The sequence below is a fragment of the Salvelinus fontinalis genome, chromosome 2 (genome assembly GCF_029448725.1).
Source record: "Salvelinus fontinalis isolate EN_2023a chromosome 2, ASM2944872v1, whole genome shotgun sequence".
Lineage (NCBI taxonomy): Eukaryota > Metazoa > Chordata > Actinopteri > Salmoniformes > Salmonidae > Salvelinus > Salvelinus fontinalis.
Window position 1 is genome coordinate 75,314,298 of NC_074666.1, and position 16,744 is coordinate 75,331,041.

A 16,744-nucleotide genomic window follows, 5' to 3' on the forward strand; every position below is an offset into this window, starting at 1 on the left:
CACCTGTCAGCGGGTGCATGTCCGTGTGAGAGTCTGTGCAAATCGCCTCTTGTTCGTTCTGCTTGGTAATTGCCGCCTTATTCTGCTTGTTATACATCTTCTTACACTGGGTAGAGTAGAATTGGAAAGGAACCCATGATTTGCCATAGTCCATGGACTTAAAGATAGCCATAGATTCGGGTCGGGGTGAACAGAACTGCAAGCTCACATAGGTTACCTCAAATTTTTTACCCAAAGACAAAGTGAGCGTGACGTTCTGAGGATACTGGACATAGTTTTCTGACTGCCAGCAGGTGAGGTTATGAGGGTTGTTGAGATCAGTTAAATACGCGGGTGGATGAGTCTTCTTTGGGTCCCCTGCATCGCAGGTGTGGCAATCCCTAGTCCTCTCCTCACCCTTCTCGGTCACGACGCAGTACCTTGAGGCCGGGGTTCCACAGGTGCTGGAGACGCGCACGTCCTTCCCGAAAGCAGAGTTCACGAAATCGGGGATGCACCTCCGGGGGTTGCCGTTCTCATCATAGCATGGGTCTGGAGGGGACGACTGGGCAGCAAACATACTCATCCCATAACCTCCAAGAGCCCCCTTAACCAGCAGAGAAATGGCCACCGAGGTGATCCAAACCTCTAAAATCCTTATCATTGTAATCCGTGCTCTTTAGTGTCACTTGCGCTGAAATGTAGTCGTGGAAAAAGAGAGACATATTTAAGATGTTTGTTACATAGATTTAGAGGAACATTATCATATTATGCATTGCAAAATGAATAGCCTATAATATATCTATATATATGTGACCATCTATATATAAATGTTATTTAGCCTACATCTGAAATGATCCATGGTGAAGACAAACAAGCAGAATACTATTCACACATGTTAATATTAAATCAATAACCTATATACATTTCTGTGTTTTGTTCTCCACACATAAACAGACGAAACACAAACAGTCATGCACATGTATGTGAATGAAATCATCTTACGAGACAAAGAAAACTCCACAGAGGACACTACCTCGGAATAACTGTTCAGCCTGGAGGAGAAGTGTTGTAAAACTTAAGAATTTAGAGGGCAGCCTACTCTCTTTTTTACGCACGAAAATCTACCGCTAGTTTGCCCTTTTCTGGGTTTCTAGACATAAATTGGAAGGACCAGCTCGCTGTTAGCTTCCCTGGCTCTGTCTTCCACTCAGTCACACCTCTGTCTACCTCTGTCTCTTGTCTGTCCCATTCCCTTTCTGACGCTCTCACTGTTTGAACAGAAAAGTGAGACCCTGTTATCCAGCAGAGCTTGAGGTCATACGGAGATGCTCGCAGAGCTATAAGAAAGAACAACGACATCCACTGGTGTGTAACAATAAATTATCAAATATACCTCAACTCAAATTTATTTGAAATGTGTTTGTATTCAGCTTATTACATCATATTATTAAAACAACAATGATATTAGGATTTGTTTTCTTATTATTTCAATTATTCAAAGATCACACCGCTGGCAGGTCCAATTGCAGCGGCGGCAGGTAGCCTAGTAATGGTCGCCTGGTAAAAATCGTTGGACTAGTAAAGGTAAAAATCTGTTATTCTGCCCCTTGAACAAGCCAGTTAACCCACTGTTCCTAGTCCGTCACTGGAAATACGAATTTGTTCTTTACTGACTTGCCTAATTAAATAAAGGTAAAATGACAAGTTTTAGATAACTTCAGTGTTCTTCTCAAGTTACCACCTGTGACACAACAGGATAGCAGATGCAGATATAACTGATAAATAATAATACACAAAAACGTTTACATTGAATCTCACAAAAGTGCCAATACAACAGGTTTCATCTCAGCCTTAACCGTATTACTGAAGTACTTCTGTAGCATACGTTGTGAAATTTAACGATAGATGACCCGCCAAACTTCAGTAAATTACACGCAAGCAGCGACATCGTGCGGTGGCGGGAAGTACTGTTACGATAAAGGAATTCATAGTAATCTATCCTTGAGACATTAATGCTGACTGTGTCCGCGTTAGTTGGCTACTCTGAAGCTCAGTAAACGCTTGATTGGGAAAATGGAAAAGAATGGGCCAAAAGCAAACCAATGTCACATCCCTTTAAATGTTCCACATTTTAAAAAAATGTTGCTTTTTTTACAGATACGTGGTCATGGCTAGAAGGAATACAACTTTTATCAAATACATTTTTTTTTAGCTAACCTTACCCTTTTCCTAACCTTAATATAATTATCCTAACCTGATACGTGAATTATCCTAACCTTCTGCGTAAATTCTCCTAGCCTGCCATGAGAAGTCAAATCTGACAAAAGCGGTATCCCATCTAGTTAAAACCCAGATATTGAGAGGAGCGAGATACAAGACTTCACAGTCACACACAGCGCATGTGCAAGGGTTCGCTTCACGTTGCTCACGGCGTATTAGCCAGGGCACCAAAACAGCAGAGCAATTGAGCCTCGCACTTTAACGCTCTTAGTTGTTGCGGAAATTGGCACACTGCTGGTCATCACTAGTTACCACAGCCACAAAGTAGGAATTATGGCTAAAACATGTCCTATATCTGCAATTTAGCTTCTTAAAATCGTATTTTAAACCTTACCATTGCGTTAACCCTAACCTTAACCACACTGCTGATGTTATACCCTAACCTTAAATTAAGACCAAAAATAAAACGTTTGTTTTCATGAATTTTTATGACATAGACAATTTTGACTTTGTGGCTGTGCTATCTTGTGGACACCCACTATGCTGTTAATTTTCTGCATCTACTTCATATGTCATGTCGCTGGGTCTAACTTTAAGGCTTCAAAGATGTTTTACAGTTTCAGTTGACCAGAAGTTGTCAATGTTATGCAATTTTTGAGACATTATAATCTGTCCGATACTTAGATAGAAGTAGGCCTACTTAATTATTTTGACAAGCTGTCAATCTCTTGACAAGATGTCAAATGAGGTAAATGTATTTGAAATGCCCTGCCCTCATACCACCACAATGCCAACTACCTCCTCAACATGACTTTCATTCAGTTCCTGTTTAGCTACACATGCTCACTTGACTTTGAATTTGGATCATCTATTTTCGTTGGGCTGTGGCAGCACACACAGTGAAGGATGTGGTCACTGTATTTGTGTCCCTTCCACTGGTGAGCCACAGCTGGATGGGGAAAAAACTCTGGGATATAAAGCACTACTGAATGACACATACGCTTCAGGACAGCTGCAGGTAAGATTTAACAATCTTCACTCAGTGTCTGGTCTACTGCTTTGATGAAATGTCAACAGGTCCTTTCTCCTAGAATAATTTAGACATTGTGTAAGAACTTGATGGTGTATGTCTTGACTCAAGACTTGGGAAAGGAAAATAATTGAGACTCAAGTTTTGAGTTTAAGCTGCAGTTGAGTGTGTGTGCAGTGTTGACACCCTCTGTACCCAACAACAACACTGATCTCACTTCTGGTGCAAACCCAGATCAGTCGCTTAGATTTCTTAGAAAATGGGCCAATTTTGCAGAGGTGTGAAATTTCTAAAACTTCCAAAAAATGTTGCTGCAAAGGCAAAGTGTTGCTAAAGCCTTCGTTTCCTGTTCCTCTTTCAACATATCATCCACACAATCTGTCAACAACAGTCTTAACCAAGTCACAAAATGATCGTTGTGGTGTTGCTTCATGTACTCCAACACACTCAGTTATTGTTGCTCCCAGTACAGTGTTGTCCCTGTGTTATGTGGGAGTCCTCCGGCCGGCACCATGGATCACAGGAACAGTGTCACAGGGTGACAATAGGGTGACACCTGCTTCCTCTGCTGAGGTTGAAAGTCTGGCCAGAGCCAGTACAGTAAAGTCAAGTAGAAAATTGTCAGTAGAAGGACCTTACGGAAGAGCTCAGAGACTTTCAATGTGGCACCGTCAGAAGATGCCACCTTTCTAACAAGTAGGTTCGTCAAATTTCTGCCCAGCTAGAGCTGCCCCGGTCAACTGTAAGTGCTGTTATTGGGAAGTGGAAACATCTAGGAGCAACAACGGCTCAGCCGCTAAGTGGTAAGCTACACAAGCTCATAGAATGGGACCGTTGAGTGCCGAAGCACGTAGCATGTAAAAATTGTCTGTCCTCGGTTGCAACACTCACTACTGAGTTCCAAACTGCCTCTAGAAGCAACGTCATCACAATAACTGTTCGTCGGGAGCTTCATAAAATGGGTTTCCATGGCCGAGCAGCACACAAGCCTAAGATCACCATGCGTAATGCCAAGCGTCGGCTGGAGTGGTGTAAAGCTCGCCGCCATTGGACTCTGGAGCAGTGGAAACGCGTTCTCTGGCGTTATGAATCACGCTTCACGATCTGGTCGTCCGAAGGACTAATCTGGCTTGGCGGATGGTAGGAGAACGCTACCTGCCCCAATGCACAGTGCAAACTGTAAAGTTTGGTGGAGGAGGAATAATGGTCTGGGGCTGTTTTTCTTGGTTCAGGCTAGGCACCTTAGTTACAGTGAAGGGAAATCTTAATAATACAGCATACAATGACATTCTAGACGATTCTTTGCTTCCAACTTTGTGGCAACAGTTTGGGGAAGGCCCTTTCCTGTTTCAGCATGACATTTCCCCCATGCACAAAGTGAGGTCCATACAGAAATGGTTTGTCGAGATCGGTGTGGAAGAACTTGACTTGCCTGCACAGAGCCCTGACCTCAACCCCATCAAACACCTTTGGGATGAATTGAAACGCTGGCTGCGAGCCAGGCCTAATCGCCCAACATCAGTGCCTGACCTCACTAATGCTCTTGTGGCTGAATGGAAGAAAGTCCCCGCAGCAATGTTCCAACATCTAGTGGAAAGCCTTCGCAGAAGAGTGGAGGCTGTTATAGCAGCAAAGGGGCTCCAATTCTATATTAATGCCCATGATTTTGGAATGAGATGTTCGATGAGCAGGTGGCCACATACTTTTGGTCATGTAGCATACGTGAAAAGCTACCATCAAGTTCACACAACAGAACTGTAAATATGGTACATGTGCACAGGAAAGGTTTCGGTGAGTAGGGCAATGTAATTTTATTATTCCATGTCATCACATTCCTGTCTTAAAGATACACTTCCGGGATCTTAAGCACAACAAATATGTAACATATTGCACAACTTGGATTTGTAACATATCACACAAATTGCTAAATTTGTATAATACTGCATCATACAAATTGCACAATTCCTAACATCACACGAAATAGATGATGCCGTACACAATTGGATGACATAGTACACAAAAACAGGGACCCGTTTTGGATCGTGAGCATCACTTTCAAAACTACTGGCTGAAATGATACAAAGTTTCAGAGTGATCTTTAACTGCCATTACATCAAAATATCTCCTTATCTCATGTAGGGTATGAACTTTACCCTCTGAGTTCTTCCTTAGTCACGTTCCAAGTAATCATAATAGGGAGGCTCTTTTCCTGTTTGTTCTGCCACAGGTGACCCTCAGTTTCCTATTGACATCTCAGTCCCTGTTGCATGGCAACAGTGGCAGGGCTGCCTTTGGACCCCAGCTGTACTTCACAATGACATCTTCCTGTCTGCACACATGAAGAAAGAGACCCTCCAGGCTAAATATAGGGCCCAATAGGGACTCAAGTCTGTGTGAGAGGCCACAGCAGCTTTACTCTGGGCCTAAGGCTCTTATTTAATACATGCCCAATCTGATCATCAGTCTGTGGATTAACAAGAGCCAGGGGAGTTCACACTGCTGAAACATGGAAGTGTTCTTTTCTGATAGAGTTCTTCATCACCATTTATTTATTACAACTTTTAGTCATCCACAGATCAAACACTTGTGGTTGCAAATAATTAAGTAATTAAGAAAAAAACGGCAATGTTGTTCAACTACTGAAAATCCTGTGATGCTTCTGCAGGAGATGATCTAAGATGGAGCACACCTCGTGCACAGAGGACCGTATCCACCACGCCCTGGACAGGTGCCTTTATGGCCTGGGCCACAGCTCTCCCAACACACAGCCCTGGAACGGTAAGCCTCATCACTTAGATTTACTGATCTAATGTTCTTTGAAAAGCACATCTCTTAAGAAGGAAGTTCTATCATCTCAAAATCCAAATGTAATCTCCGGATATGATTAATCAGTGTGAAATTTCACCACTTTCACATCTGAATGTTAATGGATGTGGTACATCGGTTATGCAGTCAATCATGTGTGTTTTCATTCATAAAAAATTATCCCATTGTTGTGAAACAGTGTTAAAATGTTGGGTCATCTAGTTTCGCCATGAGTCAAAGGGGAAATGAAAGAGGTGACACATGGGGAGGAGGGGGTGAGGATATAGCTCACACGTCAAATAGGAAATTGAGATCATTTCCAGGGAATTTCTAGGGCCTAAGTCACTCAAAAGAACAAATCGTATATGAAGCATCAGGCTGTAACACAGCACTCCTGAGTGACAATCAAGCAATAAGGCACGAGGGGGTGTGGTATGTGGCCAAGGGCTGTTCTTACGTACGACGCATCGCGGAGTGCCTGGATACAGCCATTAGCCGTGGTATATTGGCCATATACCACAAACCCCCGAGGTGCCTTATTGCTATTATAAACTGGTTACCAACGTAATTAGAACAGTAAAAATAAGTGTTTTGTCACACCCATGGTATACAATCTCATATACCACGGCTGTCAGCCAATCAACATTCAGGGCTGGAACCACCCAGTTTGTAATGCGATATAAGTACTTTACATTTGTACACACCCGCTTAAATAAACTGGTATTAAATATGGACAGCACAGTGTCAATTTTATGTACACAGTATGATTTTATGGATTTGACCACCATTCCTACTGAAAGGGGAAGTAAGAAAGTATATTTGTCCTACATCGTGTGTTTGTCTGTGTGTTTAGCTGGCCTGTGCATAAACCGCTGGAGTTTAGAGGAACTAGTGAAGCGAGATCCACAAAACTTCATCATCCTGCTGCAGCAGATTCTGAGGAAAACTAGGGAGGTATGGCTCTCCATGTAATGAATTGTTCTACATCTGTTTAATTTACTGTAGCTGTAATGTAACTGTAATGGAGCTGTAATGGAGCTGTAATGTAGCTGTAATGGAGCTGTAATGGAGCTGTAATGGAGCTGTAATGGAGCTGTAATGTAGCTGTAATGTAGCTGTAATGGAGCTGTAATGTAGCTGTAATGTAACTGTAATGTAGCTGTAATGGAGCTGTATTGTAACTGTAATGCAGCTGTAATGGAGCTGTAATGGAGCTGTAATGTAATTGTATATTCTGTAGGTTCTAGAGCAGTCCCAGGATGAGCTGGTGGTCCCACTGGCTCTCCTGTTCTCTTCTACTCTTCTGCAGGTGAGCCCAGATACAGTAGACCGCCACACCACAGAAACTCATCATCACCAACCATGACCAGAAACCCACGTGTGGACAGTCTCAGACCAGTCCAATGTAGCGTAGTTCTCAGATGATCCAGTATGTATCTCTCCTCTGTTTCAGACCCCTCACTTCTCCCCTGACTCTGGGGTGCTGCAGGAGGCCTGTGAGGTGTTCCACTGTTTCCTGTCCTGGCCGGAGCCCTGCTGCAGCGCCAGCCGACACCTGCTCTCCCTCATCAAGCAGGAGCTCAGGGCACCAGGTATTGAACCCTTGACTCTATACAGCCTTCCTGTTGGTCTGGGTCTCATCTCATCTGTCACTTGTCACTGTTCTGATTCAAGTTCCATTTTCTTCCACATGGTGGCACTATTGTTTAAATCAGGGCTCTCCAACCCTACCATCCTGTAGGTTTTCGCTCCAACCCTAATCTAGCACACCAGATTCTAACAATTAGCTGGTTGATAAACTGAATCAGACTAGTTAAAACTGGGGTTGGATCGAAAACCTACAGGTTAGTTCTCCAGGAACAGGGTTGGAGAGCCCTGGTTTAAACAATACAGGAGGTAACACCATCACTTATACTGTATTTCCACCAGGTATCTCATTTCAAAGACTAGTGAGAGAAGAACAGGGCTTGACCACCACCACCAATCACTCCAAAACTATGTAAGTCAACACAGGCCAACAAAGACCATCCGTGATTAAATCATTCAACATCGCTCCAACTTGAAACATTTAAACACAAACCACTGTTCTCCTCTTTGTTGTGTGTGTGTGTGTTCATAACGTGTGTGTGACTGTATTAGGACGGTATTGTTAATGAGCCCAGGCGAGGATGTCCCTCCCGAGCTCCTGTCTGTCTCTGAGCAGCTGAGTGGTGTCTGTCACTCCCAGAGGGACACCTCCATCACCCTGATCAAACATGCCTTCCAGGCTGCCCTGGGGACCAAGTACCCACTCCAGATACTGCATCATGCACTGCAGGTATGTCCTATTATATGTTATTCCTAAATGATGTGTTCACAGTTCAGTTACTTCACCTACTGTCACGTAGGTATTTCTATATGATTATCTGTACTCCGGGGTCATAAATTACATTTTTACATTCACCATTTTCTAGCTCCATGGTTTGTTAATGTATTTTTGGTTGTTCGTTTTGGATTTATCCATATATGCATTATGCATGGTGCACCAACACTACTGCAGATAATCTGTATCATACATATACTGCTAGCAAACAGGTTATACAATATCTGTATTTGTCAAACAGTCAAAAGGGGCAGAGGATCTGGAGCAGCTTGTGACTGCAGTAACAGAGGCCCTGGAGACAGCAGCCTTTACACGGGACCCAGACACAGCCAGAGAGAGTCTATTGCAGAGCCTGAAGGGGCTGGTGGAGAGCATTGGCATACCCCCTCCAGACTGCCATACAGGCCCTGGTGAGAACTTTACGACATGCTTCATCATAATCTCCCCATCTGGTGTTCCTGGAACAGATAAACTGGTCTACTTTGGGCAAACAGGACGGACTGGAGATGATTAGAGATAGACAGATGAGGAAGTCAAATGAGTAATGACTCTGAGAAACTCACAGTGTCACATACAATGCTTGATCCTACTTGATCTGATTAGTCTTGGTTCTTTGTCTTATTATTAGGAAATGTCCATACACTGACGCTGCCCTTAGCTAAATGTCACATGTACTCCTGGGATAAGGACAACTTCGGTAATGAGCTTTTTTCCCATTGCTTCTTTTCTCCACATTCAAGACAGTATATTTCAACACCATACTGTAAAATCTGTATAGCCTTTGTGTCTGTGGATTGTCAATGATGTAATTCTGTGTATTCGTTCAGACATTTTAAATGACCTTCTTCAGAGTGAGCTGGACCAGCTCCCAGTCTTTAACCTTCCCATAGACAAGGGAGAGGAGGATGATGAAGATGAGGAAACAGAGGAGGACACAATAAAGAACCGATACACAGACCACCGGATCTCCACTGTGTCCACCTGCTCCAAAGACTCTATGTTCTCCAGCTACTCCCTGTCCTCCAGCTTGTCTGTGCCCTCCACCCTGTCTGAGTCTTCCGGGGTGGACAGTGACTTCAGCGAGGACTTGGAGACAGATGACGGCCAACCAGAGACCAGGAGGAGACCTAAGTCAAAAGTCCACCTCAGCCAGCGTTTCTCCATGCTCTTCAAGTCCCACCAACGCAGCTCCTCCCTCTGCCGACGAGCACAGAGCATGGGCTCCCGTGGTGATGTCATTAGAGACGGCCCATCTGGGGCGCTGTTCAAGCGCTCCAAGTCCTTGCCTAGACAGGTCCGCCTGCCCCGCCTGCCCCGCAGTTCAGGGGTGCCTGCCCCCACCTCAGATGGACCGTTTCCCCAGAGTCACCACGTGTGTGTCCGGAAGAGGCCCATTTTGAGTTGTGAGGAGGGGGAGGGGGTGGAGATGTCCACCCTGGTCAGGGTGGTAGTGTTTGGGGGGGACCGGGAGGCAGGGAGGCTGGCCAGGGCCTACACTGACCTACAGCAGAGGGAGAGCAGATGTCCTCGCCTCACCACGGCCTACAGGCTGCAGTTCTACTTTGTCCCTGTGAAGAGGGGGAACCTGGGAGGCCCAGGAGGAGTGTCCATAGTGCCTGAGGGGCACCTAGGGAGTCTACTGAAATGCCCAACATCTACGGTGAGAATACCCAGCTTCTTGGTTCTTCCAGAAGAGGACAAGAGCATTATTTACAGCTGACTTCATAGTTGTGTACAGAAGACTAAAACATTATGACGTGCCAATTAGATATGACAATGAGAGTTTATAATCTCTCCCTAACCCTAACTTTGTACAACTTATCTTATCTTTGCTGTCACATCCAGAAGTCAAATGCAGTTATACTTGAGGACAGCACCACTGACATCGCCCAATTGATAGGCATGACTGACCCCTGGTACAAACAGAGCGTGCTCAGTCTCCTCAGCCTGTCCTCTGACGTCCTGTGCCAGGTACCACAATTACAACTTCACCTGGGTTCCTTTTCAAACAGACCATCATGTGCCCTTTAATTATCCTAACTGGGGATTGTATTTCTATATGAATGTAATTTCACAGACAACTTCTAAAGTGGATTGTGACTCAGATAACAGCTCCTCTGAGCGCCTTCTCCTCCTGGCAGACCTGGTGCTGTATTACTGTCGAAATGCAGCACAGCCTGTTCTGCTACAACTCTACCAGGCTGAGGTGAGCCCGGTCCTACTTTAACTAATACATACAGTACCAGTCAAAAGTTTGGACACACCTACTCATTCAACGGTTTATCTTTATTTTTACTATTTTCTACATTGTAGAATAATAGTGAAGACATCAAAACTATGAAATAACACATATGGAATCATGTAGTAACCAAAAAAGTGTTAAACAAATCTACAAATGTTTTATATTTGAGATTCTTCAAAGTATCCACCCTTTGCCTTGATGACAGCCTTGCACACTCTTGGCATTCTCTCAACCAGCTTCATGAGGTAGTCACTTGGAATACTTTTCAATTAACAGGTGTGCCTTTTTAAAAGTTAATTTGTGGAATTACTTTCCTTCTTAATGTGTTTGAGCCAATCAGTTGTGTCGTGACAAGGTAGGGGTGGTATACAGAAGATAGCCCTATTTATTAAAATACCAAGTCCATATTATGGCAAGAACTGAAGGTCAGTCATTGCAGAAAATTTCAAGAACTTTGAACGTTTCTTCAAGAGCAGTCGCAAAAATCATCAAGCGTTATGATGAAACTGGCTCTCATGAGGACCGCCACAGGAAAGGAAGACCCAGAGTTACATCTGCTGCAGAGGATAGAAATTGCAGCCCAAATAATTGCTTCACAGAGTTCAAGTAACAGACACACCTCAACATCAACTGTTCAGAGGAGACTACGTGGATCAGGCCTTCCGACCGTGAAGCATGCATGGAGGAGGAGGTGTGATGGTGTGGGGTGCTTTGCTGGTGACACTGTCAGTGATTTATTTAGAATTCTAAACACACTTAACCAGCATGGCTACCACAGCATTCTGCAGCGATACGCCATTCCATATGGTTTGCACTTAGTGGGAATATAATTAGTTTTTCAACAGGACAATGACTCAACACACCTCCAGGCTGTGTAAGGGCTATTTGACCAAGAAGGAGAGTGATGGATTGCTGCATCAGATGACATGGCCTCCACAATCACCCGACCTCAACCCAGTTGAGATGGTTTGGGGTGAGTTGGACTGCAGAATGAAGGAAAGCAGCCAACAAGTGCTCAGCGTATGTGGGAACTCCTTCAAGACTGTTGGAAAAGCATTACAGGTGAAGCTGGTTGAGAGAATGCCAAGAGTGTGCAAAGCTCTCATCAAGGTAAAGGGTGGGAATCTAAAACAGAATATATATTTTTATTTGTTTAATACTTTTTGTGTCACGACTTCCACCGAAGTCGGTCCCTCTCCTTGTTCGGGCGGCGTTCGGCGGTCGACGTCACCGGCCTTCTAGACATCGCCGATCCACTTTTCATTTTCTATTTGTTTTGTCTTTGTTTTACACACCTGGTTTCAATTCCCCAATTACATGTTCATTATTTAACCCTCTGTTTTCCCCATGGTTTTTGTGAGTGCTTGTTTTATGTATGTTCGGTCCGTTATTGTGGGCTCGGTATTACGACATGTTATTGGAATATTTGAGTAAAGTTACTTGTGTTACTCATCTCTGCTGTCCTGCGCCTGACTCCTGCACCAGCTACGCCCAGACCATTACATTTTGGTTACTACATGATTCCATATGTGTTATTTCATAGTTTTGATGTCTTCACTATTATTCTACAATGTATGAAATAGCAAAAATAAAGAAAAACCCTTGAATGAGTAGGTGTGTCCAAACTTTTGACTGGTACTGTATTTCAACACTGTATTCAGATACACTGTGAAACATTGTAGGATACAAGGACATTCTACACAGGCATATCTGTCTACACCAGTAAATGGATGATTGAGTCCACAGGACTGATGTTTTTCACACAAACATTTTCACACAAACACGTGCATGCCATTTAAAATACTTTCAATTATGTGTGACATAGCTGACCCTGGCTGGGGGAGAGAAGAGAAGAGAGGTGTTTATCCATTCCTTGGAGCTTGGACACACAGCAGGGACACGAGCCGTCAAGGCCATGGGTGAGTTTGCCCACCTCGAACACGCACGCATAGGCACACATATGCATGCACTTGCACAAAAACACACACCACTCGCAAAGGTTATTTAGCAAAACATGCCTGTGTTTTATTCTAGAATCTATATTTGTGTATGTCCTTCTACTGTAATATCTAGTCATGACTGCCTCTGTGTTACAGGTGTAGCTAGCAAAAGGTTTGGGATTGATGGAGATCGTGAGGCCCTGCCATTAGCACTATATATTGTTTATAACAAGGTATTATATAGCACTTTTTCAAAAATATTAAGTAATCAACACAATTACAAAATTACTTGAGAGACATTATTTTCCAACCCTTCCATCATTCTCCTTTAGGTTTGTGTAAGTGGGAGGAGTCAAAGGACAGAAACAGATATGGTTTGCACCTCAATAAACTTGAGGAAAGCCTGCAAGGGACCTCAGCAGCTAGGTATGTGGCTTACCGCAAGCTTTGAAGAAGATGAATTGAGAAAGATGAATACAAAAATAGATGTAATATTTTACACATATTTAGTCATATCTTTCTCTTGACATAACTCCCATTAAATGTTATTTTAATCTTGGTAGTTCCTGTGCAGTTGTTCTAAAATATGACATGAACTACTCAAGATAATGTGTTTGTATCTAGATTCTAAAATGGAGAGTCTTCACTTGACAATGACAGAGGTGTTGAAGATACAGAGCTCCAAATCCAAGAAAAACTACAATCAGGTGAAATAGAGACACATTGCTTGACACCTGGGCAGAAGAGACATAAGCGACCACTTAGGGCCCCGCGGCCATCTGGGTGCCCCCAACCCATATATATATTATATTATACATATATATACAGTATACATTACCAGTCAAAAGTTTGGACACACCTACTCATTCAAGGGTTTTTCTTTGTTTTTACTATTTTCTACATTGTAGAATAATAGAGAAGACATCAAAACTATGAAATAACACATGGAATCATGTAGTAACCAAAAAAGTGTTAAAGAAATCAAAATATATTTTATATTTGAGATTCTTCAAAGTAGCCACCCTTTGCCTTGTTGACAGCTTTGCACACTCTTGGCATTCTCTCAAACAGCTTCATGAGGTAGTCACCTGGAATGCCTTTCAATTAACAGGTATGCCTTGTTAAAGTTGATTTGTCTAATTTCTTTCCTTCTTAATGCGTTTGAGCCAATCAGTTGTGTTGTAACAAGGTAGGGGTGGTATACAGAAGATAGCCCTATTTGGTAAAATACCTGGTCCATATTATGGCAAGAACATCTCAAATAAGTGAAAAGAAACTACAGTCAATCATTACTTTAAGACATGAAGGACAGTCAATGCGGAACATTTCAAGAATGTTAAACGTTTCTTAAAGTGCAGTCGCAAAAACCATCAAGCGCTATGATGAAACTGGCTCTCATGCGGACCGCTACAGGAAAGGAAGACCCAGAGTTACCTCTGCTGCAGAGGCTAAGTTCATTAGTTACCAGCCTCAGAAAATGCAGCCCAGATAAATGCTTCAAAGAGTTCAAGTAACAGAAACATCTCTCTGAAACTGTTCAGAGGAGACTGTGTGAATCAGGCCTTTGTGGTCAAATTACTGCAAAGAAACCACTACTAAAGGACACCAATAATAAGAAGAGACTTGCTTTGGGCCAAGAAACACGAGCAAAGGACATTAGACTGGTGGAAATATGTCCTTTGGTCTGATGAATCCAAATTTGAGATTTTTGGTTCCAACCGCCATGTCTTTGTGAGACGCAGAGTGGGTGAACGGATAGTTTCTGCATGTGTGGTTCCCACCGTGAAGCATGGAGGAGGAGGGGGTGCTTTGCTGGTGACACCTTCAATGATTTATTTAAAATTCAAGACACACTTAACCAGCTTGGCTACCACAGCATTCTGCAGCGATACGCCATCCGATCTGGTTTGCGCTTAGTCCCACAATGACCCCACAACACCTTCTGGCTGTTTAAGGGCTATTTGACCAAGAAGGAGAGTGATGGAGTGCTGCATCAGATGACCTGGCCTCCGCAATCACCGGATCTCGACTCAATTGAAATGGTTTGGGATGAGTTGGACTGCAGAGTGAAGGAAAAGCAGCCAACAAGTGCTCAGCATATGTGGGAACTCCTTCAAGACTGTTGGAAAAGTATTCTAGGTGAAGCTGGTTGAGAGATTGCCAAAAGTGTTTAAAGTTGTCATCAAGGCAAAGGGTAGTTTTGAGGTCTTCACTATTATTCTACAATGTAGAAAATACTAAAAATAAAGAAAAACTGAATGAGTAGGTGAATGAGTAGGTGTTTCCAAACTGTGTCCAAAAATTTGGTTGTGCATCAGCAAGTTTTCTCTTGGTACTGTTTATCAGTCACTAACAGTCACTCAATTTGATTGATAAGTTTGTCTAGCCAGCTATCTAAACTTGTAGTAATCATTGTCGAATTCCGACCCTTTACCCATTGGCCCGATTGATATTGTTAGTCACTCTGACTCAGATATCATATTAACATGGCATAATTCATGGCAAGATGTGTAGAAATGCAGAAATTAGCTTAAGAAAATGACAAAAATGTTTCTCCACCCTATGGGAAAATGTGTAGAATTACAGGAAATTAGATCTAAAACTGGCAATTTTCCTCTCCACCACATGGCACAATTTGTAGAATTGCATGAAATTACAGATATAGGATCTTAATTTGATGACTTGTTTGTTGCTGAGAATTGTCCCAACAGCACAGTTCATCGAAATTTAAAAAGCATTGACCCACGAACAGTCATGTGTAGTGGCTTACCTTGACTAACTCGTGTCCCTTGCATCCTTGACCTCTCCCCTCAGCAGATCTCCAGGTCAGAGGTGAAGGTGGACAAGGTCCAGGTGAGTGGTGGCAGTGGGACCACCTTCCCTGTGTGTCTGGACCAGGATGAGAAGAAGATCATCCAAAGTGTCATCAGGTACTGTATCAATTAAACCAACCGCAGGCCTGATCATGTGCTGCCAATATACAGTATAATACAGAATGATTTTACATGACATGTTGCTGACCCAATAATTATTCTGTTGTTGAGTAGGTGTGAGGTGTCGTTGTGCTGTAAACCAGGCAGCGGTTCTGACTGGAGGTCTCACAGGAGCCGGCCTGGTCAGGTCCAGCCACTGCACCCCTCCTTCTGCTCCCTGCTCTGCCTGCCCATCACCTCCTTCTGTGGCTCTCAACCGTCATAAAACACTGGACTAGGCTACAACGTCCCTCTCCTAAACCACTCAGACATGAACACCCACATGATGTTCTAATAATAATGTATTCCATTTAGCATTTTAGCTTTTATCCAAAGCAACATACAGTCATGTGTACATACACTTTATGTATGTTCCCCAGAATCAAACCCACAACCCTGGGGTTACAAGTGCCATGCTCTACCAACTGAGATACAGAGGAAGTTGTAATGTTTTTGCACATCTGGTGTTCTGTGTACTGTAATAGTCAACTCAGTCAAAAATATTTTGGCTGCATTATCTTTTCTCCTGTTTAATTTTTTGACAACCTTGAGTGGATGCCTTGTGATGCATTGTACTGGTGTGAGGATATCTAGACTAGACAAAGGGGATTTTACTGTTGTGGTGCTGTGAGAAAATGTGTTTCACTCAGGATGTTGTACAGTCCACATGGGCTTCCATGGGTATATTTAGCAGTGCTCTGTACATTTTCTGTCATTGTTATCATGTTTGAAGATTCATTCATTGAAATGTTCTCTATGCTATAATGTCAACATTTAATGTTTCAACTATGAATGACCCTGTAGACTCCTCGGTTCTCATTGACAAGTGTATAACATGAATAAATACATATATTTATTGAAATAGAGAAAACATATTTAACAGGATTCCACACTGTTGAATTTATTTCAGCTAAGCAATAATATAAAGGAAGTGAACATTGGGTCGCGCGTCAGCCTGCCTACGTATTACAAAGAAGGTAATATGTAGGCAGGCTGATAAGTTTCTGTAGCCTACTAGATTAGCCAGGAGGGCTGGTGCACGACCCACAAACCTAGAGAGGCTACATGATAGAATGTGGGTAATGAATTGTCTTTTTTACCAAACTTCCATCTACGAAAACAACGGTGTACCGTGTAGCTGCAGCTGTTCATCAGTCAATTCCTCCACATCCAGTGTCAGCGTGCAGTGGT

General features: G+C 43.1%; 2 protein-coding genes across 4 annotated transcripts in view; one reads left to right on the forward strand and one right to left on the reverse strand.

Annotated features, from left to right (window-relative positions):
- Positions 1-1,323, reverse strand: part of LOC129825954 (netrin-1-like) — a 41,525-nt gene extending 40,202 nt beyond the window's left edge. Inside the window, exons 1-2 of one of the 2 annotated variants that reach the window (XM_055886133.1) lie at positions 1,016-1,323; positions 1-673 (exon numbers count right to left, since the gene is read on the reverse strand). The exon at positions 1-673 is cut by the window's left edge and continues 372 nt beyond it. In XM_055886133.1, coding sequence (XP_055742108.1) covers positions 1-643 — 643 coding nt within the window. In that variant the 5' untranslated portion in view covers positions 644-673; positions 1,016-1,323. Of the gene's footprint in view, positions 674-984 lie in introns of both variants that reach the window. The other variant, XM_055886123.1, reaches the window with a different exon arrangement.
- A 1,731-nt stretch (positions 1,324-3,054) lies between these two features.
- LOC129825945 (phosphoinositide 3-kinase regulatory subunit 5-like) lies at positions 3,055-16,428 on the forward strand. Of its 2 annotated transcripts, none has more exons than XM_055886100.1 (18): positions 3,055-3,220; positions 5,898-6,010; positions 6,891-6,991; positions 7,278-7,346; positions 7,491-7,629; positions 7,967-8,036; positions 8,177-8,354; positions 8,641-8,809; positions 9,028-9,096; positions 9,227-10,059; positions 10,245-10,370; positions 10,477-10,605; positions 12,467-12,560; positions 12,738-12,814; positions 12,914-13,007; positions 13,206-13,288; positions 15,396-15,511; positions 15,629-16,428. In XM_055886100.1, exons 2-18 carry the CDS (start codon positions 5,911-5,913, stop codon positions 15,777-15,779), a joined length of 2,598 nt encoding a protein of 865 aa, XP_055742075.1. In that variant the 5' UTR covers positions 3,055-3,220; positions 5,898-5,910; the 3' UTR covers positions 15,780-16,428. The 2 variants fall into 2 exon arrangements, with proteins under 2 accessions (XP_055742075.1, XP_055742085.1); XM_055886110.1 differs by having other exon boundaries at positions 15,399-15,511.
- Positions 16,429-16,744: the final 316 nt, after the last annotated feature.